Raw genomic sequence first — 26,872 nt, forward strand, 5'->3', positions numbered from 1 at the left:
AATCTCGTATTTATAAAATATGCTAACATTTCACAAAAAGGTTCTCAAGTTTTAAAATGTTCATTTTTCAAGAGTAAATAATTTTTAAGTTATTCTAGAAAATGAAAAATGAAACCCCACAAAAAGAGAGGAAAATAAAAAAACAGAGCTAGAGCTCGCTCGCGACTATGTGTTGCTCCCTGGGCCGGCCTACCCGAGCGAAACTTGTGCTGATTGGCGGAGTTTCAAATAGGACCTTCCCTAAGAAACATCATCATATATATATATATATATATTCCGCACAACATTGTCTCAAATAATAATAATTCCCCGCAACAGAAATTATGAATGCTATAAAAATATTAAAATTCAACATGTTCTGAATAAATAGCTAATATTATTATCTATCTATCTATCTATCTGTACCTATACTAATTAGGCACTTCCTATAAATTCCCACGTTAATTAGAAAATAGAAACCGTTGATTTTGTGGGTTCAAATTATAATGGTTAAGATGGGACGTATATATACCCCTCCAAAGAAAAAGATGAGACGTATATATTGTACATCTAACCTAGCCGTCACGTTGACATCTATAACCTTCCAAAAGAATAATCATGTTAGTCAAAGAAAATTAAAAAAAGTTAGAAATCATTGATCTAGCAGGACCGAATTATAATGGCTGAGATTAAAGAAGCAGTCCATGTGGTTCTATGTCAACTAAGACTCTTACTTCCCCTTAGGAAAAAAAAACTAAGGCTCAAGTAAATTCCATTAAAAATATATTAAAGAAAGAGTTCATGTTAAAGAAGACTCCTCCCATGATCGGATCAGTTGATCCAAAAACTGAACGATTCAAAGAAAGAGTCCAAGTCAAAGAAACAACATGTCAACAACCAGTACGTGTTCCTTTAGAGAAAGGAAAAAAACAATACGTGTGATTAATATACCTTGATGAGAAGCCTCCGAAAGACACTCTAGATGTGTTCTATCATCCTCAAAATCCGTTCGATTCTAGCCCATCGTTCTTCTCTCCTTCCGCCAGAGCGCCGCCTAGGAAGACATGCATGTACCCTCCACGTTCAAGACACCATCATTCCCAAGGTCCTCCGTCGCTTGCCCTCCAACTGATCCACCAGTCGCGAGGTCCTTGATCGCCTGGAGATGATAGCTGATGGTTTCATATGTAATTTCGCTGGTGCTCCATCGCTTGTCCTCCAACTGATCCACCGGTCGCGAGGTCCTCGATCGCCTGCAGATGATAGTTGATGGTTTCATATGTAATTTCGCTGAAATTCTGAGGCTCGGGTGAATTTGATTAGGAGCCAATAGATTGGCTACTCACTCTTATCGGGCGTGCTGATCTTTTTCTGGTAATTTGTACCTACATATTTACTTGGATCATTCTTGCTATCCTCCATCTCATGTTCAAAGCAAGAACACATGCAAAGGGTTGCAGCTAATCACGTATAATTATCTACAGATCTATCTTTGCTTACGTGGAAACAAAATTGATCAAACACCTGACTGGACGGATTGGGCGCCACAAATCGCTGGCGGCGCTGACACTTCCTATTGAATGATCTGCTGCTTCTCATCTCTCGCGTGTGGCAGGCGCCAGCACGTACGCAACAAGTATTCTCAGTGCAGGTACGAACATGCAGCAAAGCCTCTCAGTGCAGTACAAATAACACGCATGCAAATACTTTTTCAATCAAATATTTGTCTCCCAATGACTGTCTTTTTCTTATTCTGACCATCATGTATGCCATCATGCAACCATGTGCATCGGTTATACTGTGAATGCAAATCTTATTCAAATCCTGACAACTTTGGTCTCCTCATGTTTTCTCTCAGTTAGGCGTACCATGTCTGCACTGAAGACAGAATAATTTGATAAATAAAACAAGAAGATTGCCCTTTGATTGTGAAATGGTGGAAGTATACTGGGCTCGATCGGCTCTCAGACTGCGTGTATGCCTGCATGTATACGCATTTTAATTTCCAGTGCTTGCTTACTGATATATATGACGATAATATGTGGTCAACTTGGAAACGTCTTGACATCTGATGGAGTGGAGTAGGTACGTACGTGTTGGACTAGCTCCTTTGTATCATCTTACAATTATGCTATTAATTAATCCATGAAATTTCTCTCCTATATAGAAGTCATGAATCAATGTGAAAGTTATTTACCCGTGTGGTGCAAGGTGTGAGCATGATGTTTGTAGGCCACTATGTAAATATGCTTTATACGAATAAATATGTTTTATATATAGCTATATATGAATCACTTTTGTTTGTTCTTTTTGGTATTCTTTGCGTGGCTACTAATTTTTGGCTCACATGGTTGACTATATTGGGCGAGTCAAAAATATAAATTTATTTTTGTGGTACTATTTCATAGAAGTAGCATCTATCACTTATTAGTACTCTCATTAGCTCATGATGATATGTAGTTTTTCATTACGACCTTCGTACAGCAAGACAATAATGAGTTTTATTTTTGTCATTTCAAAAACTCATTTTTTTCTACTATATTTCAGACATTTACCCAAAACGAGTTTGACACGCGAAAACTCTCCAGCTTGCAGTGACGACCTCTTGAAAAAGAACCAATGGCGTGTTTGACTTATTTCCTGAAAGATGGCAGCGTTAGCAATCTGATCTTTCTCTTTCTCTCCATGATACTTGATGTGGTTACTTGCATAACAAAAGGATTGGTAGGCATGAACTGATTTAAGGTGGCACTCTTTTGCGTTCTCATTTTGTGCATTATATTTTACATCAATCTTTTGCAGCCAAATAGTGTATCATGTTACTTCCCAGCACTACCGGAACAGGGCCATACCCCGACGGCCAAAACAATGCCGACGGCCCCCGTCGGCTTCTTCGGAGATATGCCGACAGCCTGGTTCTGGCCGTCGGCGTACAATGGCCGTCGGGTTACGCAGAGATAAGCCGACGGCACCCGTCGGCATAGAATGGCCGTCGGCCTAGCTACATATACGCCGACAGCCGCCATCGGCTTACAAAGGCCGTCGGCATACCCGTGGGGCCCGGCCACCCCCTGGCTAACGGCGTCAGAGCTATGCTGACGGCCGAGACGGGGGGCCGTCGGCATAGGTCCGCAGGCCACGTCATCGATTCAGGCCGCACCGTGCAGAGCATATGCCGACGGCTGCCGTCGGCATATCTGCCACGTCAGTGATCCGCGGCACGCTGGTCGGAACTATGCTGACGGCTATGCCGACGGCTATGTCGTTGGCATAGTAAGATTTTTTCCCGTACGTATTTTTTAATGCTTTTTTATGTATTATTATATCAACTAACATGTAGCATGTTAAATATAAACATACATATGAATATATATGTAGTTTGTATTTTTTTCATATATTATGAATATATATATATATAGTTTGTATTTTTTCGAGCACGTTAATAATGTGCGGTCATGTTCTTTTAAATATAGATCCTTATATTTTATTAAAATCAAAAACAGCTATGCCGACAGAAGTTTTGTGGCAGTTGCAAACGCCCGACACCCGTCTCCAGAGAGTGACCCCCCTCACATCCGCGGTGTGCCCCCCTCGTGGACGGCGCCGCCGCCGGCACCTGGAGGGGGGAAACGGACGCGTCGGGTCTACACGGAGTGGATGTAGCTGTGGTTTTGGCCCGGATGTTGCTCCTGGGTGTCCCTCTGGGCCGACCTGACACAACCGGGTGGAGAGGTCCACTGGTCAAAGCCCGTCCATGGGAAGTCAAAAGGCTAGATCTCGTGGTCAACCGCTCCAGGGTTAGGCGGGACGGGGGCCCTGGGGGTAGCAATGCCACCGAAGCGTCGTACCGGGCCCTCATACATGCGGGGTTGTGTTGTGGCATGTCCGAAGAGGCGGCACGCATCTCCGGTGCGTGGCCCCCCTCACGGACGGCACCGCCGCCGGCACCAGGAATGGGGAAACGGACGCGTCGGGTCTACACGGAGTGGTTGTAGCTGTGGGTTTGGCCCGGATGTTGCTCCCGGATGTCCCTCTGGGCCGACCTGACACAACCGAGTGGAGAGGTCCACTGGTCAAAGCCCGTCTGTGGGAAGTCAAAGGGCTAGATCTCGTGGTCAACCGCTCCAAGGTTAGGCGGGACGGGGGGCCTGGAGGGTAACAATGCCACCGGAGCGTCGTATCGGGCCCTCATACATGCGGGGTGGTGTTGTGGCATGTCCGAAGAGGCGGCACGCGTCTTCAGTGCGTGGCCCCCCTCATGGACGGCGCCGCCGCCGGCACCTGGAGGGGGGAAACGTACGCGTCGGGTCTACACGGAGTGGATGTAGCTGTGGTTTTGGCCCGGATGTTGCTCCCGGGTGTCCCTCTGGGCCGACCTGACACAACCGGGTGGAGAGGTCCACTGGTCAAAGCCGTCCGTGGGAAGTCAAAAGGCTAGATCTCGTGGTCAACCGCTCCAGGGTTAGGCGGGACGGGGACCCTGGGGGTAGCAATGCCACCGGAGCGTCGTACCGGGCCCTCATACATGCGGGGTGGTGTTATGGCATGTCCGAAGAGGCGGCACGCGTCTCCGGTGCGTGGCCCCCCTCACGGACGGCGCCGCCGCCGGCACCTGGAAGGGGGAAACGGATGCATCGGGTCTACACAGAGTGGATGTAGCTGTGGGTTTGGCCCGGACGTTGCTCCCGGGTGTCCCTCTGGGCCGACCTGACACAACCGAGTGGAGAGGTCCACTTGTCAAAGCCCGTCCGTGGGAAGTCAAAGGGCTAGATCTCGTGGTCAACCGCTCCAGGGTTAGGCGGGACGGGGGGCCTGGAGGGTAACAATGCCACCGGAGCGTCGTACCGGGCCCTCATACATGCGGGGTGGTGTGTTGTGGCATGTCCGAAGAGGCAGCACGCGTCTTCGGTGCGTGGCCCCCCTCACGGACGGCGCCGCCGCCGGCACCTGGAGGGGGGAAACGGACGCGTCGGGTCTACACGGAGTGGATGTAGCTGTGGTTTTGGCCCGGATGTTGCTCCCGGGTGTCCCTCTGGGCCGACCTGACACAACTGGGTGGAGAGGTCCACTGGTCAAAGCCCGTCCGTGGGAAGTCAAAAGGCTAGATCTCGTGGTCAACCGCTCCAGGGTTAGGCGGGACGGGGACCCTGGGGGTAGCAATGCCACCGGAGCGTCGTACCGGGCCCTCATACATGAGGGGTGGTGTTGTGGCATGTCCGAAGAGGCGGCACGCGTCTTCGGTGCGTGGCCCCCCTCACGGACGGCGCCGCCGCCGGCACCTGGAGGGGGGAAACGGACGCATCGGGTCTACACGGAGTGGATGTAGCTGTGGGTTTGGCCCGGACGTTGCTCCCGGGTGTCCCTCTGGGCCGACCTGACACAACCGAGTGGAGAGGTCCACTTGTCAAAGCCCGTCCGTGGGAAGTCAAAGGGCTAGATCTCGTGGTCAACCGCTCCAGGGTTAGGCGGGATGGGGGGCCTGGAGGGTAACAATGCCACCGGAGCGTCGTACCGGGCCCTCATACATGCGGGGTGGTGTGTTGTGGCATGTCCGAAGAGGCAGCACGCGTCTTCGGTGCGTGGCCCCCCTCACGGACGGCGCCGCCGCCGGCACCTGGAGGGGGGAAACGGACGCGTCGGGTCTACACGGAGTGGATGTAGCTGTGGTTTTGGCCCGGATGTTGCTCCCGGGTGTCCCTCTAGGCTGACCTGACACAACCGGGTGGAGAGGTCCACTCGTCAAAGCTCGTCCGTGGGAAGTCAAAAGGCTAGATCTCGTGGTCAACCGCTCCAGGGTTAGGCGGGACGGGGACCCTGGGGGTAGCAATGCCACCGGAGCGTCGTACTGGGCCCTCATACATGCGGGGTGGTGTTGTGGCATGTCCGAAGAGGCGGCACGCGTCTCCGGTGCGTGGCCCCCCTCACGGACGGCGCCGCCGCCGGCACCTGGAAGGGGGAAACGGACGCATCGGGTCTACACAGAGTGGATGTAGCTGTGGGTTTGGCCTGGACGTTGCTCCCGGGTGTCCCTCTGGGCCGACCTGACACAACTGAGTGGAGAGGTCCACTTGTCAAAGCCCGTCCGTGGGAAGTCAAAGGGCTAGATCTCGTGGTCAACCGCTCCAGGGTTAGGCGGGACGGGGGTCCTGGAGGGTAACAATGCCACCGGAGCGTCGTACCGGGCCCTCATACATGCGGGGTGGTGTGTTGTGGCATGTCCGAAGAGGCAGCACGCGTCTCCGGTGCGTGGCCCCCCTCACGGACGGCGCCGCCACTGGCACCTCGAGGGGGGGAAACGGACGCGTCGGGTCTACACGGAGTGGATGTAGCTGTGGTTTTGGCCCGGATGTTGCTCCCGGGTGTCCCTCTGGGCCGACCTGACAAAACCGGGTGGAGAGGTCCACTAGTCAAAGCCCGTCCGTGGGAAGTCAAAAGGCTAGATCTCGTGGTCAACCGCTCCAGGGTTAGGCGGGACGAGGGCCCTGGGGGGTAGCAATGCCACCGGAGCGTCGTACCGGGCCCTCATACATGCGGGGTGGTGTTGTGGCATGTCCGAAGAGGCGGCACGCCTCTCCGGTGCGTGCCCCCCCCCTCATGGACGGCGCCGCCGCCGGCACCTGGAGGGGGGAAATGCACGTGTCGCGTGTCTACATAGAGTGGATGTAGCTGTGGTTTTGCCCGGATGTTGCTCCCGGGTATCCCTCTAGGCCGACCTGACACAACCGGGTGGAGAGGTCCACTCGTCAAAGCCCGTCCGTGGGAAGTCAAAAGGCTACATCTCGTGGTCAACCGATCCAGGGTTAGACGGGACGGGGGCCCTGGGGGTAGCAATGCCACCGGAGCGTCGTACCGGGCCCTCATACATGTGGGTGGTGTTGTGGCATGTCCGAAGAGGCGGCACACGTCTCCGGTGCGTGGCCCCCCTCACGGACGGCGCCGCCGCCGGCACCTGGAGGGGGGAAACGGACGCGTCGGGTCTACACGGAGTGGATGTAGCTGTGGTTTTGGCCCGGATGTTGCTTCCGGGTGTCCCTCTGGGCCGACCTGACACAACCGAGTGGACAGGTCCACTGGTGAAAGCCCGTCCGTGGGAAGTCAAAGGGCTAGATCTCGTGGTCAACCGCTACAGGGTTAGGCGGGACGGGGGCCCTGGGGGGTAGCAATGCCACTGGAGCATCGTACCGGGCCCTCATACATGCGGGGTGGTGTTGTGGCATGTCCGAAGAGGCAGCACGCGTCTCCGGGGTGTGGCCCCCATCACGGACGGCGCCGCCGCCGGCACCTGGAGGGGGGAAACGGACGCGTCGGTCCCTCATTTTATATGTAAACGAAACTTTTCAATGCGTATGAAAATAATATACACTAAAAATATATTTGAAGACAGTTAATAATATTTTTAAAAAAATCTTAAACATGTATAAAAGTTGTTGCAAAAAAAATATGCCACGTGGCGCCTTCACCTCCCCTCTGTGTGGTTCCGGGAGAGGAGAGGGCCGAGGAGTGTTAAGAAAACATTAAAAATGCATAAAAAAATATAAAATATATAACTGATGACTATAAAAACATCAAAAATTTATATGAAATAAAAAAACAGAAAGAAGAAAAAATATAAGCTATTAAAAACATTAAAAAAAAATATAACTATGCCTACGGCTAAGCCATCGGCATAGGTGCCACGTGGCATCGGTACCTATGCCGACGGCGGCATAGCTCGCCCTTATCCTCAGCCGGTCCACCTCCACCACTCATTCGCCCGATAGCAAATCGACCCGCGCCTCCCAACCCTCGTCGCCGTCGCCGCGCGCCTCCACACCCGCGCCGCTGCCGCGTTCTCCCCCGCCCCCTACCGCCGCCCACTCTCCTCGCCCGCGCCCCCTACCGCCCCCACCCGCGTCGCCGCCGCCCCATCCCACCCTACCTCTCGTCCCCTGCCGCCGCCCCTTCTCGCTCCAGTCGGCGCCGCCCTCGCTCCAGCCGCCCCCGCCCTCCCTCGCTCCAGCCGCCCCCGCCCCTCCCTCCTCGACCCCGGTCGCCCTGCGTGGACGCCGGCCCGGCCGACCCATGCCCTAGCCTGGTCGGCCCCCTGCTGGTCCGACCGGCCGACCCCCTTTGGCCCGCGCCCCTGTTGTGTCCCGGCCCTCCCCGGCCGGCCCAGCTCCGCCCCGGCCCTCCCCTCACCTCCACCTCCTGGTTCGAACCAAGCCCTCGTTCCAGCAAGCAGAAGTACTATCGATGAGTTGTGCGACTCTCTCAGGAGGATTTGGGACCAGAGGTCCACTAGTCAAAGCCCGTCCATGGGAAGTCAAAAGGCTAGATCTCGTGGTCAACCGCTCCAGGGTTAGGCGGGACGGGGGCCCTGGGGGTAGCAATGCCACCGAAGCGTCGTACCGGGCCCTCATACATGCCGGGTTATGTTGTGGCATGTCCGAAGAGGCGGCACGCATCTCCGGTGCGTGGCCCCCCTCACGGACGGCACCGCCGCCGGCACCAGGAATGGGGAAACGGATGCGTCGGGTCTACACGGAGTGGTTGTAGCTGTGGGTTTGGCCCGGATGTTGCTCCCGGGTGTCCCTCTTGGCCGACCTGACACAACCGAGTGGAGAGGTCCACTGGTCAAAGCCCGTCCGTGGGAAGTCAAAGGGCTAGATCTCGTGGTCAACTGCTCCAAGGTTAGGCGGGACGGGGGGCCTGGAGGGTAACAATGCCACCGGAGCGTCGTATCGGGCCCTCATACATGCGGGGTGGTGTTGTGGCATGTCCAAAGAGGCGGCACGCGTCTTCGGTGCGTGGCCCCCCTCACGGACGGCGCCGCCGCCGGCACCTGGAGGGGGGAAACGGACGCGTCGGGTCTACACGGAGTGGATGTAGCTGTGGTTTTGGCCCGGATGTTGCTCCCGGGTGTCCCTCTGGGCTGACCTGACACAACCGGGTGGAGAGGTCCACTGGTCAAAGCCCGTCCGTGGGAAGTCAAAAGGCTAGATCTCGTGGTCAACCGCTCCAGGGTTAGGCGGGACGGGGACCCTGGGGGTAGCAATGCCACCGGAGCGTCGTACCAGGCCCTCATACATGCGGGGTGGTGTTGTGGCATGTCCGAAGAGGCGGCACGCGTCTCCGGTGCGTGGCCCCCCTCACGGACGGCGCCGCCGCCGGCACCTGGAAGGGGGAAACGGACGCATCGGGTCTACACAGAGTGGATGTAGCTGTGGGTTTGGCCCGGACGTTGCTCCCGGGTGTCCCTCTGGGCCGACCTGACACAACCGAGTGGAGAGGTCCACTTGTCAAAGCCCGTCCGTGGGAAGTCAAAGGGCTAGATCTCGTGGTTAACCGCTCCAGGGTTAGGCGGGACGGGGGGCCTGGAGGGTAACAATGCCACCGGAGCGTCGTACCGGGCCCTCATACATGCGGGGTGGTGTGTTGTGGCATGTCCGAAGAGGCAGCACGCATCTTTGGTGCGTGGCCCCCCTCACGGACGGCGCTGCCGCCGGCACCTGGAGGGGGGAAATGGACGCGTCGGGTCTACACGGAGTGGATGTAGCTGTGGTTTTGGCCAAGATGTTGCTCCCGGGTGTCCCTCTGGGCCGACCTGACACAACCGGGTGGAGAGGTCCACTGGTCAAAGCCCGTCCGTGGGAAGTCAAAAGGCTAGATCTCGTGGTCAACCGCTCCAGGGTTAGGCGGGACGGGGACCCTGGGGGTAGCAATGCCACCGGAGCGTCGTACCGGGCCCTCATACATGCGGGGTGGTGTTGTGGCATGTCCGAAGAGGTGGCACGCGTCTCCGGTGCATGGCCCCCCTCACGGACGGCGCCGCCGCCGGCACCTGGAAGGGGGAAACGGACGCATCGGGTCTACACAGAGTGGATGTAGCTGTGGGTTTGGCCCGGATGTTGCTCCCGGGTGTCCCTCTGGGCCGACCTGACACAACCGAGTGGAGAGGTCCACTTGTCAAAGCCCGTCCGTGGGAAGTCAAAGGGCTAGATCTCGTGGTCAACCGCTCCAGGGTTAGGCGGGACGGGGGCCTGAGGGTAACAATGCCACCGGAGCGTCGTACCGGGCCCTCATACATGCGGGGTGGTGTTGTGGCATGTCCGAAGAGGCGGCACGCGTCTCCGATGCGTGCCCCCTCCCTCATGGACGGCGCCGCCGCCGGCACCTGGAGGGGGAAACGGACGTGTCGCGTGTCTACACGGAGTGGAGGTAGCTGTGGTTTTGGCCCGGATGTTGCTCCCGGGTGTCCCTCTGGGCCGACCTGACACAACCGGGTGGAGAGGTCCACTCGTCAAAGCCCGTCCGTGGGAAGTCAAAAGGCTACATCTCGTGGTCAACCGATCCAGGGTTAGACGGGACGGGGGCCCTGGGGGGTAGCAATGCCACCGGAGCGTCGTACCGGGCCCTCATACATGTGGGTGGTGTTGTGGCATGTCCGAAGAGGCGGCACACGTCTCCGGTGCGTGGCCCCCCTCACGGACGGCGCCACCGCCGGCACCTGTAGGGGGGAAACGGACGCGTCGGGTCTACACGGAGTGGATGTAGCTGTGGTTTTGGCCCGGATGTTGCTTCCGGGTGTCCCTCTGGGCCGACCTGACACAACCGCGTGGAGAGGTCCACTGGTCAAAGCCCGTCCGTGGGAAGTCAAAGGGCTAGATCTCGTGGTCAACCGCTCCAGGGTTAGGCGGGACGGGGGCCCTGGGGGGTAGCAATGCCACCGGAGCGTCGTACCGGGCCCTCATACATGCGGGGTGGTGTTGTGGCATGTCCAAAGAGGCAGCACGCGTCTTCGGGGTGTGGCCCCCATCACGGACGGCGCCGCCGCCGGCACCTGGAGGGGGGAAACGGACGCGTCGGTCCCTCATTTTATATGTAAACGAAACTTTTCAATGCGTATGAAAATAATATACACTAAAAATATATTTGAAGACAGTTAATAATATTTTTAAAAAAATCTTAAACATGTATAAAAGTTGTTGCAAAAAAAATATGCCACGTGGCGCCTTCACCTCCCCTCTGTGTGGTTCCGGTAGAGGAGAGGGCCGAGGAGTGTTAAGAAAACATTAAAAATGCATAAAAAAATATAAAAAATATAACTGATGACTATAAAAACATCAAAAATTTATATGAAATAAAAAAACAGAAAGAAGAAAAAATATAAGCTATTAAAAACATTAAAAAAATAAAAAAATATAACTATGCCTCCGGCTAAGCCATCGGCATAGGTGCCACGTGGCATCGGTACCTATGCCGACGGCGGCATAGCTCGCCCTTATCCTCAGCCGGTCCACTTCCACCACTCATTCACCCGATAGCAAACCGACCCGCGCCTCCCAACCCTCGTCGCCACCGCCGCGCGCCTCCACACCCGCGCCGCTGCCGCGTTCTCCCCCGCCCCCTGCCGCCGCCCATTCTCCTCGCCCGTGCCCCCTGCCGCCCCCACCTGCGTCGCCGCTGCCCCATCCCACCCTACCTCTCGTCCCCTGCCGCCGCCCCTTCCCGCTCCAGTCGGCGCCGCCCTCGCTCCAGCCGCCCCCGCCCTCCCTCGCTCCAGCCGCCCCCGCCCCTCCCTCCTCGACCCCGGTCGCCCTGCGTGGACGCCGCCCCGGCCGACCCATGCCCTAGCCTGGTCGGCCCCCTGCTGGTCCGACCGGCCGACCCCCTTTGGCCCGCGCCCCTGCTGTGTCCCGGCCCTCCCCGGCCGGCCCAGCTCCGCCCCGGCCCTCCCCTCACCTCCACCTCCGGCCCCTGCGTCCAACTCCACCACCGTGACGCCTCTCTGCCCGGTGAGCTAACACTCCTTTTTTTCATTTTCTTGCATTATTTAGCTATTGTTGGATGTATGAATGGATGGATGGATGGATGGATGTTGGATGTTGTTAGGTTGCTAGATGGATGAATGTTGTATGTATCTTAGATGGGTTGAGGAATCTCGGCAAAAGGAATTATTTTGCTATGGTTAGGTTGCTAGATGGATGAATCTCGGCAAAATGAATTATCATAGTTAAAAAAGCAACTTGAGTCACTTAGTTCATAAAATTGTTAACGAAGATTTTATTTTTCAGTTTGTGATGTTGTTAAGTAGCTATGTGAGATGTGCTTCAAATTTGGGATACGATAAGTGGTTATTTCATCATGATGATCTTGCTAAAAAATTGATGTGTCAATGCTTCATGTGAGGTGATGACCTAAATTGCGATGTGATAAGTGCTTCCAAATTTGACAGTTGACAAAACATGATTTTTTTCATAGTTTAAAAGTGTCAATGCTTAATGTGATGTGATGACCTAATTTTTTTTCACTCGGTGTAATTAACAGGATTTGTGGTGTTCCATCTTCGTGGAGTGATCGTTGACGTTGGAGGTGTTGGTCCACGATTGTCCCTCTCCTTTGATCGACTACATCGGAGGGTGAGCAACAATTCCATGACCTCGTCCACTTTTTTCCATGTCACTAGATTGAATTTTCACATCAAGTCGCGTAACCTAGGTCTCCCGTCCGAAAGGGTTGCATCGATAAATATGCATTCAATTGCATATTTATCACCGCAGCTCTTTCGGATTGTCCAGCGCTTTCCACGGACAGCCCGAGGATGTGTAGATTGGGTACGTTGTTCATGCTCTACCCCGTTCCGAGACAGGATTTCGGCGGCGCCTCCCTGTTGTTCTCCGGATGCACATTCTCTCGGCATTTTGCCGAGACGTGTATTTGGAGAACAGCGGGGAGGTGCTGCCGAAATTTTGTCTCGGAATGGGGTAGAGCATGGACCGTACTCAATCTACACATTCTCGGGTGGGATTAGGACCCATCTTTACCTATTAGAGATGTAGGTGGATTAAATGTCGTTCTCGTCAACCTTGTAAAAAATAAAATATTGATGTGGGTAATTTAAATGAATCATTAATTTTGTTGTGTGGCTTCCAATAAAGCAGAGATGGCAGATAATCAGTGGATGTATAGTGGGTTTTTCCGTCGGAATCAAGTAACAACAGAGTGGGTCGAGAAAACTGATGTGTTTTTGAAAGAGATATTCCGTAGTCCAATGAGGATGGTGCCAGAATGCCCGTGTGCCAAATGTAAGAGACGTATCCGCAGAGATAAGAGTGCGATGACTAAGCACCTTCGCACGAATGGATTTATGCCCAACTTTAATATGCCGATAAACTTTGCCCAGCGGGACCGTGGTAGAGAGGATGTGATACGACAACGCGTCGCTGGTTATGAGGACGATGGGGTTAGAGACATGCTAGATGATGTCTTTGCTGCACAGCCGACACCTCCGTCACATTCAGCGAATGAACCGGAGGAGCCTGAGGAAACCGCAAAGGCCTTCCTGGAAATCTTGGCCTCGTCAAAGAAACCTCTCTATGAGGGTGCCAAGCTGTCTGTGCTGGATGCCATCTCGCAACTGATGGCAGTGAAGGCTGAGTACGGCTGTAGCCGAGGTTGCTTCGAAGCATTTCTGGGAGTATGGGCTAACAGCCTGCCCGAGGGCCATGAACTGCCGAAAACCATGTACGGTACGAAGAAAATCATGAAGGCGCTCTCCATGGACTATGAGAAAATACATGTTTGTCCAAAGAATTGCCTTTTGTTTAGGCATGAGTATGCGGATGACAACTACTGTAGGAAGTGCGGTTCCTCTCGGTATATTGAGGTGGTCGATAAGCATGGTCAGAAGCGGCAGCTAAAAATCCCTGTGAAGGTTCTTCGGTATCTTGATTTTATAAAAAGACTGCAGCGCCTTTTCATCACCGAGGAGTCTGCCAAAATGATGAAGTGGCACAAGGAAGGGAAAAGGTACAATCCAAAAAAAATTGTACATACATCAGAAGGTGAAGCATGGAAGTCATTCGATATAAAGTACCCGGAGGAAGCAGCCGAGGCTGGGAATGTCAGAATTGCTATAACAGGTGATGGGTTCAATCCATATGGTATGTCGTCTAATCCATACAGCTGCTGGCCCGTATTTGTTATTCCGCTCAATCTCCCTCCCGGCGCCATAATGCAACGCAAGACCATGTTCCTGTCGCTTATAATTCCGGGGCCTGAATATCCAGGGAAGAATTTGAGTGTGTTTATGCAGCCGTTGGTGGATGATTTGCACCATTCTTGGTACTTCCCGAGGTTGACATACGACCGGCATCTGCAGAAAAATTTCTTGATGAAAGTTTGGCTACAGTATTGCATGCATGACTTTCCCGGCTATGCCCTGTTCTGCGGATGGTGTACAAGTGGAAAGATGCCTTGCCCAGTGTGCATGCAGGCCTTGATTTTCATTTGGCTGAAGAAGGGTGGCAAGTATGTTGCCTTTGACCAGCATCGACAGTTCCTCCCTCCAGACCATCCTGATAGGGAAGACAAGAAGAACTTCACAAAAGGCAAAGTTGTCCATGAAGTAAACGAGATTCCAACGTTTTCTGGTGCGGATGTGCTTGCTCAGCTCAAAGCTCTTAAGCCTGCCGGTGAAGGGAAAGGCAAAGGCAAAGGCAAAGGCAAAGGCAAGGTAAAGGGAAAAAATGTTTTGAAGGATATGGTGAGACGCACAACTGGACTCACATTACCCCCTTCACGCAGCTTCCCTATTTTAAGGACCTCAAACTTCCATACAACATCGACGTGATGCACACCGAAAAGAATGTCGCAGAGTCCCTTTTTAACACGATCCTCAACATTCCTGATAAGACAAAGGATAATGTTAATGCTAGAGTCGATCAACAGAATATTTGTGATAGACCACGTCTTCACATGCAACCTCCCACAGGCAGTCGAAAATCTTGGTTCAAGCCAGATGCTGACTTCGTACTTAAAAAGGATCATAAGATGGAGGCATTCAAGTGGCTGAAACACGTCGTGAAGTTCACTGATGGTTATGCGTCGAATATAAGTAAGGGGGTCAATCTTTCAACGGGCAGAGTGACCGGGCTCAAGAGTCATGACTATCATGTATGGATTGAGCGGATTATGCCGGTGATGGTTCGGGGCTATGTTCCCGAGCGTGTCTGGCGTGTGCTTGCGGAGTTAAGCCATTTCTTCCGAACGCTTTGTGCTAAAGAAGTATGTCCTGAGAAGATAAAAGAAATGCATAAGAAGGCGCCGGAGTTGATATGCAAGCTAGAGAAGATCTTCCCGCCAGGCTTCTTTACTCCGATGACACATCTCATTTTGCACCTTGCGAACGAGGTATTGTTGGGGGGCCCTGTGCAGTATCGTTGGCAGTACGGCCCTGAGAGACAGAACAAGCATCTGAGACAGAAATGTGGAAACAAAGCTAAGATTGAAGCTTCCATAGCTGAGGCAGTTATCCTAGAGGAGGTGGCAGACCTCAGGACAGCCTACTATCCGGACCATGTTCCCACGTTGCACAATAAGGTGTCTCGATACAATACAGAAGAACCCAAGTATAAACCCAAGTTGCCTCTATTCACCGGGCAAGGTGGCAGGGCTGGATGCTCGACATCTTATGTCATGCCACGAGATGAGTGGGAGGATGTCATGTTCTATATCTTGCACAACATCAAGGAAGTTGAGGATGAGTGGATGAGGTAATACCTTTGCACCATTCTTTTAGTCAATTCGTTATGTTCACTTTGCCTAGTTCTTATACCGCTTTTCTTATTGTAGTCGATTCGTTGAGGAAGAGTGGACGGGAATGCTGCCTCCTACTGAAGCGGAGGCACTTGCTCTTCTCCGAAAGGGTGCTGATGGAAGGAAAAATTTCGTTGCGTGGTTCATGGAGAAAGTAATATTTCACACTTCCCTATTACCCATTTCACACTTCCAATTAAACTCATGCACCCTATAATTTCAATTAAACTTGTAGGGAAATGATCCGAACGAATCAATGGATGAAGAATTGAGATGGGTTTCCATGGGTTTTGACCCTACCGTCATGACATGCCAAAAGTATGATGTGAATGGGTATCGCTTCCATACAGAGGAGCACCAGAACAGTCGGCCTGATCCCAAAACCATAAATACCGGAGTCTTCACCGAAGGAGATAATAATGTAGATTACTACGGAAGGGTAGGAAAAATATACGAGCTTACATTCAAATGTGGCCGTAAACACCTAAGTCTCACTGTGTTCAAATGCCGATGGTTCGACCCCAAAAAGGGTCTGAGACATACGCCTTCTGTTGGTTTAGTTGAAGTTAAACCATCAACCGTCTATGCCGGAGCTGATCTCTTTATCGCCGCTACCCAGGCCACACAAGTATATTATCTGCCTTACCCATGCCAGAAAGAGTACCTAAAGGGTTGGGAAGTTGTGTTCAAGGTGTCGCCACATGGTAAGCTACCGGACCCGAACGATGATGATTACTACAACATAAACCCCATGACATACGAGGGAGTGTTCTTTCAAGAGGAACATGATGACGTGGTCCGAAACAAGGAGGATGATGACTTGGGTTATGTTGACCTGGACCCAAACGACGACGGCGCACGGATTGATGGTGAGGCAGTTGTGAATCAAAGAGACATAATTATGCTTGAAAAGTTAAATGAAGACGCTGACGCTGACGATGAGGAAGAGCCTCCACCTCCGTCAGACAACGAAGAAGATATGCGGGATAGTGATGATGAGACCGGTCGACAAATAGATTACAATAGTGATGATTCATATGGGTTCTAGAAAATGTATGTTCTTTTAATAATGTTCTCTTCCGTTATTAATGTCTTTCCTGTATGCTTGTTTTTTTATATCCTTACTAATTGTTTATTCTCTTCTCAATGCAGGTTTGCTAATCATGGGCAAGTCCAGCGGTGCCAGTTTCCTCAGTAAACTCAAAGGAGGACTTACTCGGAGTGGACGAGCCCACAAGGTTCCCTCCCGACTACTCGAGGATGGCACCTCACAGGGAGGTGGAGGGGTCGGGGGAGGAGACCCTAGAGGAGGAGGGGGTGGGGGGAGAGCCCCTAGAGGACGAGGAGGTGGGGGGAGAGGCAACCGGGCCAAAAAACTCCGGGCCGTGTCCGAAATAGGAGGGTCTTCTTCGATGCCCTCCTATGCTGATGCAACTTCTGAGTCTGAGGAGGAGGAGTATATTCCTGATGTTGAGGAGGAGGAGGGTGAGGAGGAGGAGGCCGAGGAGGAGGAGGTCGAGGAGGAGGGTGAGGAGGAGGGCGAGGAGGGTGGAGGGGAGGTTGACCCCGAGTTGTGGGGTGACTTGCCACCGGGTGCTCCGCAGGGGTGGCTGCGTGGTAATGCCGGAGTACCTACACCACCTTCTATCGAGGCGCACAAGTGGCTCATTGAACCTGCGGGGACAGAGTAAGTGCATCTCAATCATACTTTCAACACATGACAACATTTTTTATTGTACACATGGCAACCCTTTGATTCTTTTGCAGTAACTGGATCCTTTGCGGAAAGGGCCGTAAACCGAACGGCCTTCTCACTGTCCTGTTAAAGCAGTTTTGGCCTGGCCTATTCTGCCCGCGGCCAGACAGGGACCCACAGCTGCGTGTTTTGGCCACAAGCTGGGCCCACTACGAGGCTTGCAGCAACGCGGAGTACGGGACGGCCGCTAAGGCCGTGATCACCAAATTTTGGGTAAGTTCCCTTTTGAATCACTTGTCTTTAGTTTCGTTCATAGTTTATCATTGAATCACTCAACTCATGCCTTGTTTGCTTCTGATTTATGCATGATTGCAGCAACTCTATAGAGTTCTTGACGAGCACAAGGCCAGAGCCGACGTGGTCTTACTTGCGTCTGCAAAGAAGAAAGCTCGTCAGTTGCAGTACGAGGTGCGTTGGGTTGCCGTCTCACAGTACTACCACATCTACCTGCAACAAAAGATGACCAAAACTCAAGCACAGAGGCAAAAAATTACCATGAGCAGGGAGCAGTTCATGATGGTAACTATTACTGACTTTTCATTGTTTCAAGGAGTCAACTATATGTTTCGTGCTCACATGTCATGCTTCCAAAATTTGCATAGGTTGTTCCTCGTTGGTGCTATGGAAGGCATGACGGATGGGCGTGTTTGGTGGATAGGTGGGTCGGTGACGATCCAGAGTTTGTTGCCAAGAGCATCAAGGCCCGGGCTAACCGTGGAAAAGACGGGACACACGGCCAAGGAAACAGGAACCACTGGGGCTTCAAGGCCATGAAGGTATATCTATATGAAAGATGCATTTTGGTTCTTCTTTACCGTCATGTTCTTATGTATGGCTAACTTCTGTTTGACGTTGCAGGAGGACAAGTTGCAGAGGCCGCTCTCAGACATGGAGTCGTGGAAGCTGGCCCGCGAGCGGAGTGATCGCAAGGAGGGCGAGAGCCAGTACTACGGCAACACCGAGCAACACCTGGAGTCTTACACTCAGAACTATCAGAAGTTGCATCCGGATGTTCCCGTTCCTGAGGTCGCCCAGTCTCAGATCGACGACACGGCGGTGGTGGCCATCCAGGGTAAGTCCCATGGCCGGTATCCGTGTTTCGATGGCTTGATCACTCCGTCGATCTCGTACACACGGCTTCGAGCTACCAACCCGAGCCCGTTAGAGAGTACGGGGCGTTCGCAGCCTCCCTTAGTCCGCCAACGTGCTGTAAGTACTTCCCCTTATCTTCTTTGTCTCTATCTTTCTTAGTTTATTTTCATCACTGCCCACTTAGAAACAACCTCAATTTTGTAGGCATATCAGGCCTTTCTCGAGCATAGGCATATTGAGGTGAGGGAGTACTTGCAACGAGTGAAGGCAAACGATGATTACAGCCGTCAAGTGATGGCGGTTAGTTTTGCCCTCTTAAACCAAGCTCAAATTTGCACTTTCATTCCTTCTGACTTTGTTGATCACGTCTTGTTTCTAAGTGGACTTGTCTAACTAACATCCAGGCTATGTTGGCGTCTTGGACTAACCGCACGGAGCCACCACAAGTTGGACCCCCACCACCACCTGCGGGAGACGCCCCACACATTCCCATGTTCGAGGAATGGCTGGCACTAGGCGATGATACTCTGGTTAGTAAATTTGCCTAACTAATGACAAGCTAGTTCTCGTCCATTCAACACTATCATGTCATATTTACCGTTAGAATCTTCTTTCAAACTTGTAGGGGACCGGTGGCTCCACTCCTGCTCCATCAACCCCAGTCACTCAGATCTGGCAGAGTGATGGTGGTGGCGGTGGCGGTTTTGGCGGAGGTGGACTTGGCGGTGGCGTTTTTGGCGGAGGTGGACTTGGTGGTGGTTTTGGCGGAGGTGGACTTGGCGGAGGTGGTGGTTTTGGCGGAGGTGGACTCGGTGGTGGTGGACTCGGTGGTGCTTGATGTCGATGATGATTCCGTGTATGCGGCCGTTGTGCCATGTCTTTCATGTTTCAACTTTTATGATGTTTCATGTCTGGCACTACTCTTATGTTCGTGGACTTCCGCCGGTGATGATCTTTAGATGATGAACTTGACTATGTTTAAATGATGTTGATGAACTGTCATATTTCATATTATTCTGTTTTGAAATGTTATCAAATGAATTGGAAAAGAGAAAACAGGAGAAAAAAACTACGCCTACGGCAAAGCCGTCGGCATAGATACGCTCAGGAGCCACCAGGAGGCGACACGTGGCAGGGCTATGCCTACGGCAAAGCCGTCGGCATAGATGTGCCGTCGGCATAGATTTACATCTATGCCGACGGCTTTGCCGTAGGCATAGCCCTGCCGCCAGGTTAAACCAGGGGGGCGACACGTGGCAAAGATATGCCTACGGCAAAGCCGTCGGCATAGGTTAAATCTATGCCGACGGCTTTGCCGTAGGCATATCTTTGCCACGTGTCGCCTCCTGAGCCGCCAGCAGTTTTGACGGTGCCGTCCGTTGCCGTCAGACGGAAAACTACGCCGACGGCTAAACTATGTCGACGGCTACGTCAGGGCCGTCGGCATACCCCCCTATGCCGACGGAATTATTATGCCGACGGTCTGACAGGAGTACGCTGACGTGATCTACACTGATGGGGCTATGCCGACGGCAGCCGTCGGCATAGATCTATGCCGACGGCTTAGGGGCCTATGCCGACGGCCCGTGGTCGTAGGCATAGATCGCGAGTCCGGTAGTGCATTGGAAGGGACTGTAGCATGTTACTTTCCAGTGGAAGGGACAAGAAAACAATAAAAATGAACGGATAGAAATCTGCATACAGTAGTAGAACTTCCGAATTGTTATTTAATCTCCTGGCCAGGCCAGTAGTTCTCTATGAACATAAGGAGTGATATATGGCGGAATTGTCACTATGTCAGTAAAATTTGATGTGAATTTGTATTCCCTTTTATTCGCCGAGGCGTATACTAGCCAGGACATCCATTTGAATAGGCCTGGGATAAGCATTCATCAGCGGTAGTAGTGTGAAAAGAGCATAATAGTTCAAAAGAACCACTCCATTTTAATCTTCATTGCAATTAAAGTGATTTAGTTTAGATTATTTTTCAGATTAGTCAGAACTCCAATAATGTAATTGCTGGAAGTAACTACATGTACTTATGTGGGCTTTTACCATAAATTAGAACCGTAGTATATTATCTGATAAATTTCAGTAGAAATAACTCGGTACCTGATAAATTATTTGCATTCATGAAGAAACTTATGGTGTGTCCTAAAAGAAATTCTTAATTATTCTGGACATTTACAAGTATTTTAAGGATACCCTTTTTAGGAAATACCATAAGTTTTTTATCAATGATTGTGAGAGGCATTCTAACAACTTTATTTACATACATGATGCCGACGTTATTTTATTTTATCAATGAAGTGTTTGTTCCTTTTTTCTTAATTAATTTATATTTCACAATGCTATATTTTCTAACCAATGGGAACTTATGGAGATGGTGTAGCTGTAATTAATACTCCCTTCATCTCAAAATAAGTGTCTTTGGTTTAGTACAATTTTAGAATATGTAACTGGGTGAATTCCATATATGCCACTCAAAACTTGCACGTACCTTCATCTGCCATTGGAAATTTCCCTCTTCCAAATATGCCACTGAAAATTTGCACCGTGTACAGATATGCCACTATGGCCAGTTTGACCATTAGTTGACTGTCAAGTGGCATGTGAAAAGACGATTTTACCCCTGTACTGTAGCGGTGATATACTGTAGCATTCTGAACAAATTTGGTCAATTTTGAATTGCGAGTGTCCGTACTGTAGCGTCCGAACAGATTTGAATTTCGAACATTTTTTTTTGAATTTCAAAATAAATCTCGGTAATTTCAAATTCTTAATTCCTAACACTTTTTTTAGAAAAATTTGTACGCAATTTCAAAAAACTGGAATTTTTTTTGTAAAAGTGGACGCTACAGTATGTTTGCCTGCAATTTCGAAAGTGACCAAATTTGTCTGGAATACTACAGTGTATCACCGCTACAGTGCCAGGGGCAAAATCGTCTTTGCAAGTGCCGCTTGACAGTCAACTAACGGTCAAACCGGCCATAGTGGCATATCTGTACGCGGTGCAAATTTTCAATGGCATATCTGGTAGAGGGAAATTTCCAATGGCAGATGGGAATACGGGCAAGTTTTGAGTGGCATATATGGAATTCACCCCTAAATAATCTTAGGTGTTCATGTCATTTCACCCAATAGATATCCTGGTAGGAGTTTCCTTGCAGATTATTGAATTTCATGAATAATTACTTGCGAACCCATAGACTAGAAGTGCTCGCAAACCCATAATCAAGGCAACAAGGTACTCCTTGCTTGCTAACTTTGCATTTAAAACCAATTCAAACATATCAATAGAAAACTTTAAATTATAAGGTGTTTCACGTGTTGGACACTAAACTAGATCCAAAAGCAATAGATAGTTTAAGTTTTCTTATATATGCTTTATGAAATAAATTAGCCCGTGCGTATGCACGGGTTGACGACTAGTATGATTAATTTTGGAAGTATAACATAAATTTTACACCGAAAGGGTCAGCCTCCGTGAAATAGCCACAACCCTCATCTTTTATCTTTTCGCCAAAAAACATCTTCTCGCATCCATGCCTCTCCCATTCCTACAAGGCTGCAATCATAAATCTAAACCTAATCCGATCTCAAATCTCAGAAATTAGTTACTCGCTTGATGCAAGACCAATACATGGATGACCAATGTTAATTTTTCAATGTCTCGCATAACTGGTTTCCCTTGAACGGCATGTCCTTCTAAAGTTTAGAAACAGCGTCGTATTTTCTCAGTTTTGCATTCCAAACCATATTGTTCGAATATATACGCTTACAGAATAACATACATGTTTCCCGAATTCGGGACCGACAACGAGTATATATATACATGTTGTTCTGTCTTCAAATGCACATGTTCTAGAATAATAATATACATGCAAACATTTGGTCTCCATCTCGGTTGGCTGCAGTGTTCTTCTCCCTTCCTTCCCCAGAACTTCATGTTATGCATGCAACATTGATCGCTGAGGAATGTACCGATCGATTCACCGCATTGTTGCTTGGCCAACTAACTGGATGAAGAGCTCCAAGGCAGATGTCGCAACACTGCCCTTTTTCGTTCTATCTATCCTAACCTGACCATCTTCATCTTGCTTTGTTGTTTCTTCTAGGTCTGGTTATTTCTCAGTGAAGACGGTAAGAGCAGCGATTTCCCGTATGCGACAGGGAGCGCCAACACTTTCTTCGCCTTTCCAACATAGGCCCTCTTGGTGAAGTTGTTGTAGTCGTTCGCTTCGATCTCATCGAGGATCTGCCGGTACAACAACAGAGAGGCCCAAACCTGCAATTGCAATGAAATTGAAAACCATATTATCACTCTACTGATACTTCTTCCATTTGAACCCCTAAATTTTTTTTCAATGATTATACCAAGTGGGAGGGGGGGGGGTATAAACTAGACATAGCTTCATTTTTGCTACTGATAATTAACAATGATGAGATCTATATGTAGTTTTGTTTCACATTCAAGTTGTGGCTTTAGGGCACTTACCGGCCACCGGCTCTCCTTCCTGAGCTCGGTCACCCCTCGCTCTGCCTCCTCGAAGAACATCCTTGCCCTCTTGATCTGCCTCTTCATGAATTTCCTCCACTTGTCAGTGACGACTCCTTTGACGATGTCTTCATCGGAGAGCCCTGCCTCCGCGAGCTCGTCTTGCGGCAAATATATCCTTCCTCTTCTTGCACTGGAAAATTAGTCGAAACACCAGAACATTCAGGATAGTGCTATCTCAAAATGTCCATATCATGATTGTACAAGGAAAAATCATTGCACTGTATTGGTAGTGAGTGAGTGGCTTACTCTTCTCCGACATCCCTGAGTATGTTGGTGAGCTGGTTCGCCAACCCGAGAGCCAGAGCGGCGCCGTAGACGCTCTCAGCCGTCGCCTTGGACTCGGGCGCAATGCCCATCACCGGGACGCTCATCAGCCCCACCGTGCCTGCGACGTAGTAGCAGTACATGTAGAGCTCATCGAAGTTCTTGTATCTTGCCTTCTTGAGGTCCGTCCGCATCCCGTCGATCATGTCCTTGAAGGGCTGGCATATGTAAAAGTAATTGGTCATTTTAGAATATCAATAATATAGTTCATAAGTAGTAGTGCTAAGAACAACCCATGAACTTTTTCTTATTGACAATGCAAGGCAGTAGCTCTGCCGATTTTATTAAGAAAAGAAATACACAGTAACGCGGTTTGTAGGAGAAATTAGACCGAAAAGCACAATCTCCGGTAAAAAACAGTGACCAGGAATACAGCCCAATAATTCATGTTTTCATTTCTCCTTCTACATCATCTCCAAGTTCCTGCTTGTTCTTGGCATGTTCAGGACTAATTCTTATTGAAAATTCTCCCTATAATTTCCCCACTTTGATTAAACATATCTTTGACCAGATGATTCCCACTATACGTCTAGTCAACTGGATAAGCCCCCACTACAATGTGTGAAAAGTTCATACAACTCAATAACAGCATCAGAGACTAATAAAAGGCCGACAAACGAAACAATTTTGACCAATCACGGACTTTCCGGTCATCTTGCACTGAGATTGTGAGGTCTAGGGAGAATCTGATGCTGACAGGGAATATCCACCACCACTCTGTTCTTCTACCAGAATCATACAATGTGGACTGAACAATTATGCACCGGCGAGCTGGTACCTGAATATCTATGGGGAACTTGGTGATGGTGTCGGAGAGCGCGGCGTCGAGCATGTCGTAGGGGCGCCCGGCGAAGAGGTCCTCCAGCCTCCTCTCCCACCGGTCCAGCGCCTGCGGCGTGATGTGCGACGCGTTGGGACCGTCCACCAGCTCGTCTGTCCTCCTGCACCACACTGCACAAATGATGCTATACATCAGATTCTGAAAGTGTTCGATGCCTAGAGTATATCTCATTTAGAACTGACAGAACCTCAGGTTCACATTCCTTAAGTAGTGAGGAATATGTTCTTGCAAACTTTTCTCATGTACTTTGATCCTATTGAGGCCATTTAGCCAACAAAAAGCCTAATTTGATTCTTCCACACATAATGGCATATAAAAAAAGTGTTATGTGAGGCCTTTATTCTTCACTGACTATACTATATAGGAGTATCTATATAAATGTATAGCATGCAAGTTCCACGATGTTTCTATTTGCCATTATTCGCATCCAGAACTAGTTTACGCCATTAACTGAAAACAAAAGTGGCCAATAATCTTGGGGAGTGTCAAAGATTCTTGCAAGTTGCTGTTAAATACAATATGTAGCAATTTAACTGATGCAAAATGTGGGCATGCCCTTTCTGACGATCTGAAGTGAAAATGAAACTAGCTCCATTTTCAGTCACATTACTGAAACTAACTGACACTGTGTGACACATACTGATACTACAGCAGGGGAGCAACAATGGAGGGTCCAAGCCAGGCATGGTGAGGTTTCAGATTGATTACCGTAGATGGCCCATATGGCGCGTCGCCGCTCCTCTGTCATCAGCAAGGTCCCTGCCATGCACGACCAGACATGAACGGGTGAGCTCCATGATCATCAGAACATGGGCTTGGCATGCGGCAGACTGCCACCATGGCTCAAGAAAAACAGAGTAAGCATGCATGAAGGAGCACCGTACCGAGGTAGAAGGTCTTGGCGTACTCCTCGCAGATCTCGCCGCAGCGGGCGTAGGCCTTCCCGAGCCCACCGCGCGGCGCGTCCAGCTCCCTGGCTACGGCGGGCGGCGCCGCCTGCTGTGGCCGGAGCTGGCGCTTGAGCAATGCCGCCTGCTTCAGCACCACGTCGTACACCTTCTGCTCCGAGGAGACGACGGCGACGGCCGCCTCGCCGCCGGGGCTGACGGTGAGGCTGGAGTAGACCGGCGACGCCGCGCTCCGGGTTCCCGCCTCCCCCGGCTCGCCGACGCCGAGGCAGCCGTACTTGAGCGAGCAGAGCACCCACCGCGGCCTCTGCTGCCTCCTCCTAGGCAACATGCGGGAGCACTGGACGCCGTCCCGCGCGGCGCCATCACCGGGGGACGAGGCTGCCCCGAGCAGCAGCGTGACGGTGGTGGCCATCTGCTGCATGCGCGCGCGCAACGCCACCCCCAAACCGCCGGAGCTCGTCGCCGCGGAGCAGAGGATTCTCCCCTGCAAGGGAGAGAAGTGAGGCACGCACCGTGTGACGAGCGGATGGTGGATTCACCACTGTCGTGTGAGCCGGGGGGAAAGGCGTTCTTGGACACGCGCACGCGTTGTCTGGGCCGGAGTGGTGGCCGCACTACCGACCACTAGCCTGCCGGGCACCCCTGCACTGCATATACTACTACACAAGCATGTACAGCACACGGTGAGTGACATGCAATGGCGACAATTCCCTTGTGCTTGGGCAAAAGGGCTTATGCAGGAGGAGCGGCTTAGGCCACTCACCTCTTATCAGCACGGCCACACTGCAAGCTCGACCCCTCTAGGAGCTCACGGCATATGCCTGCCTGAACCTGCGCCGGATCGCCGTCAAGCAAGAAGACGATACACATGTACGGCCGGATCCTGCTGAGAGTGAGCGTGCGTATGTGAACATGCTGCTACCAAGGTTCCATGCTAGGACAAAGTCCAGTGTCTCCCTCTCTCTCTCTCTCTCTCTCTCTCTCTCTCTCTCTCTCTCTCTCTCTGCGTCTAGTGTCCTCTTGCTTCCTCTTTTGAGAGAGAGACGTGGAGGAGACGAGGGCCGGCCAGAGGGAGGGGATAGGGTTATCACATGGGCGCGCTGCGGGTGCGTGCCTTGGCGGCCGCTCAGTGGTGACACCTGGAAAGGGATGGATGGACGAATCCGCTGGGGCTCTCCTACGTGGCGCCTGGTCCCCACACCCACTCGCACACGCGCGCCGGTGACATGGTGTCATGCATTCCCTGCCGGCTTTGCTGGCCCGGTGGTTATTAAGCCTGGTATGTACTCCCTCCGCACCAAAATAGATGACTCAATTTTATGCTAACTTCAGTATAAAGTTGAGTCATCTATTTTGAAACGGAGGCAGTAGCATCCAAAATTCACGTTCGCAAGAGGATCCTTGACGACATATTGCTCGACCCAGGCGTGCAAGCGGCGATAGCCGCGGTGAGCGCGCTCAGGGTGAGTGATGAGCCAGCGCAGAGGGGCGCAAGAAAGGCGAGCATCAGTGTGAACCTCGCGATGACAACAACAAATCACGCACAGGCCGTGGCTTCTACTCCAGCAATAGCCACGGCCGCCGTGGTTGCGACATCATCACCTGCAGGAACCATAGGGGGGGCTGTGGCTTCTACACCAGCAATAGCCACGGTCGGTGCGGATGCGGCGCCAATTCCACCTACAGAAAACATAGCGAGGGCTGGGGCTTCTACACCAACAATAGCCACGGCCGCTGCGGATGCGTCGTCAACTCCACCTACAGGAATCGTGGCGGGGGCCGACACAGACACAACCCCACTCGCGCTTGCCATCATGGAAGCAGTGACCCCT

At 51.4% G+C, this 26,872-nt stretch overlaps 1 protein-coding gene across 3 annotated transcripts; it reads right to left on the reverse strand.

Annotated features, from left to right (window-relative positions):
* Positions 1 to 22,133: 22,133 nt before the first annotated feature.
* LOC123156221 (phytoene synthase 1, chloroplastic) lies at positions 22,134 to 26,056 on the reverse strand. 3 transcript variants are annotated; one of them, XM_044574372.1, is made up of 7 exons: positions 25,804 to 26,056; positions 25,014 to 25,699; positions 24,838 to 24,888; positions 24,067 to 24,239; positions 23,211 to 23,446; positions 22,902 to 23,094; positions 22,134 to 22,691 (listed from the first exon to the last, which is right to left on the reverse strand). In XM_044574372.1, exons 2-7 carry the CDS (start codon positions 25,459 to 25,461, stop codon positions 22,518 to 22,520), a joined length of 1,275 nt encoding a protein of 424 aa, XP_044430307.1. In that variant the 5' UTR covers positions 25,462 to 25,699; positions 25,804 to 26,056; the 3' UTR covers positions 22,134 to 22,517. The 3 variants fall into 3 exon arrangements, with proteins under 3 accessions (XP_044430307.1, XP_044430309.1, XP_044430308.1); XM_044574374.1 differs by having other exon boundaries at positions 25,014 to 25,696; positions 25,804 to 26,048; XM_044574373.1 differs by lacking the exon at positions 25,804 to 26,056 and having other exon boundaries at positions 25,014 to 25,781.
* Between the last annotated feature and the right edge of the window lie 816 nt (positions 26,057 to 26,872).

This window comes from Triticum aestivum, chromosome 7B, assembly GCF_018294505.1.
Source record: "Triticum aestivum cultivar Chinese Spring chromosome 7B, IWGSC CS RefSeq v2.1, whole genome shotgun sequence".
NCBI classification, from domain to species: Eukaryota; Viridiplantae; Streptophyta; class Magnoliopsida; order Poales; family Poaceae; genus Triticum; species Triticum aestivum.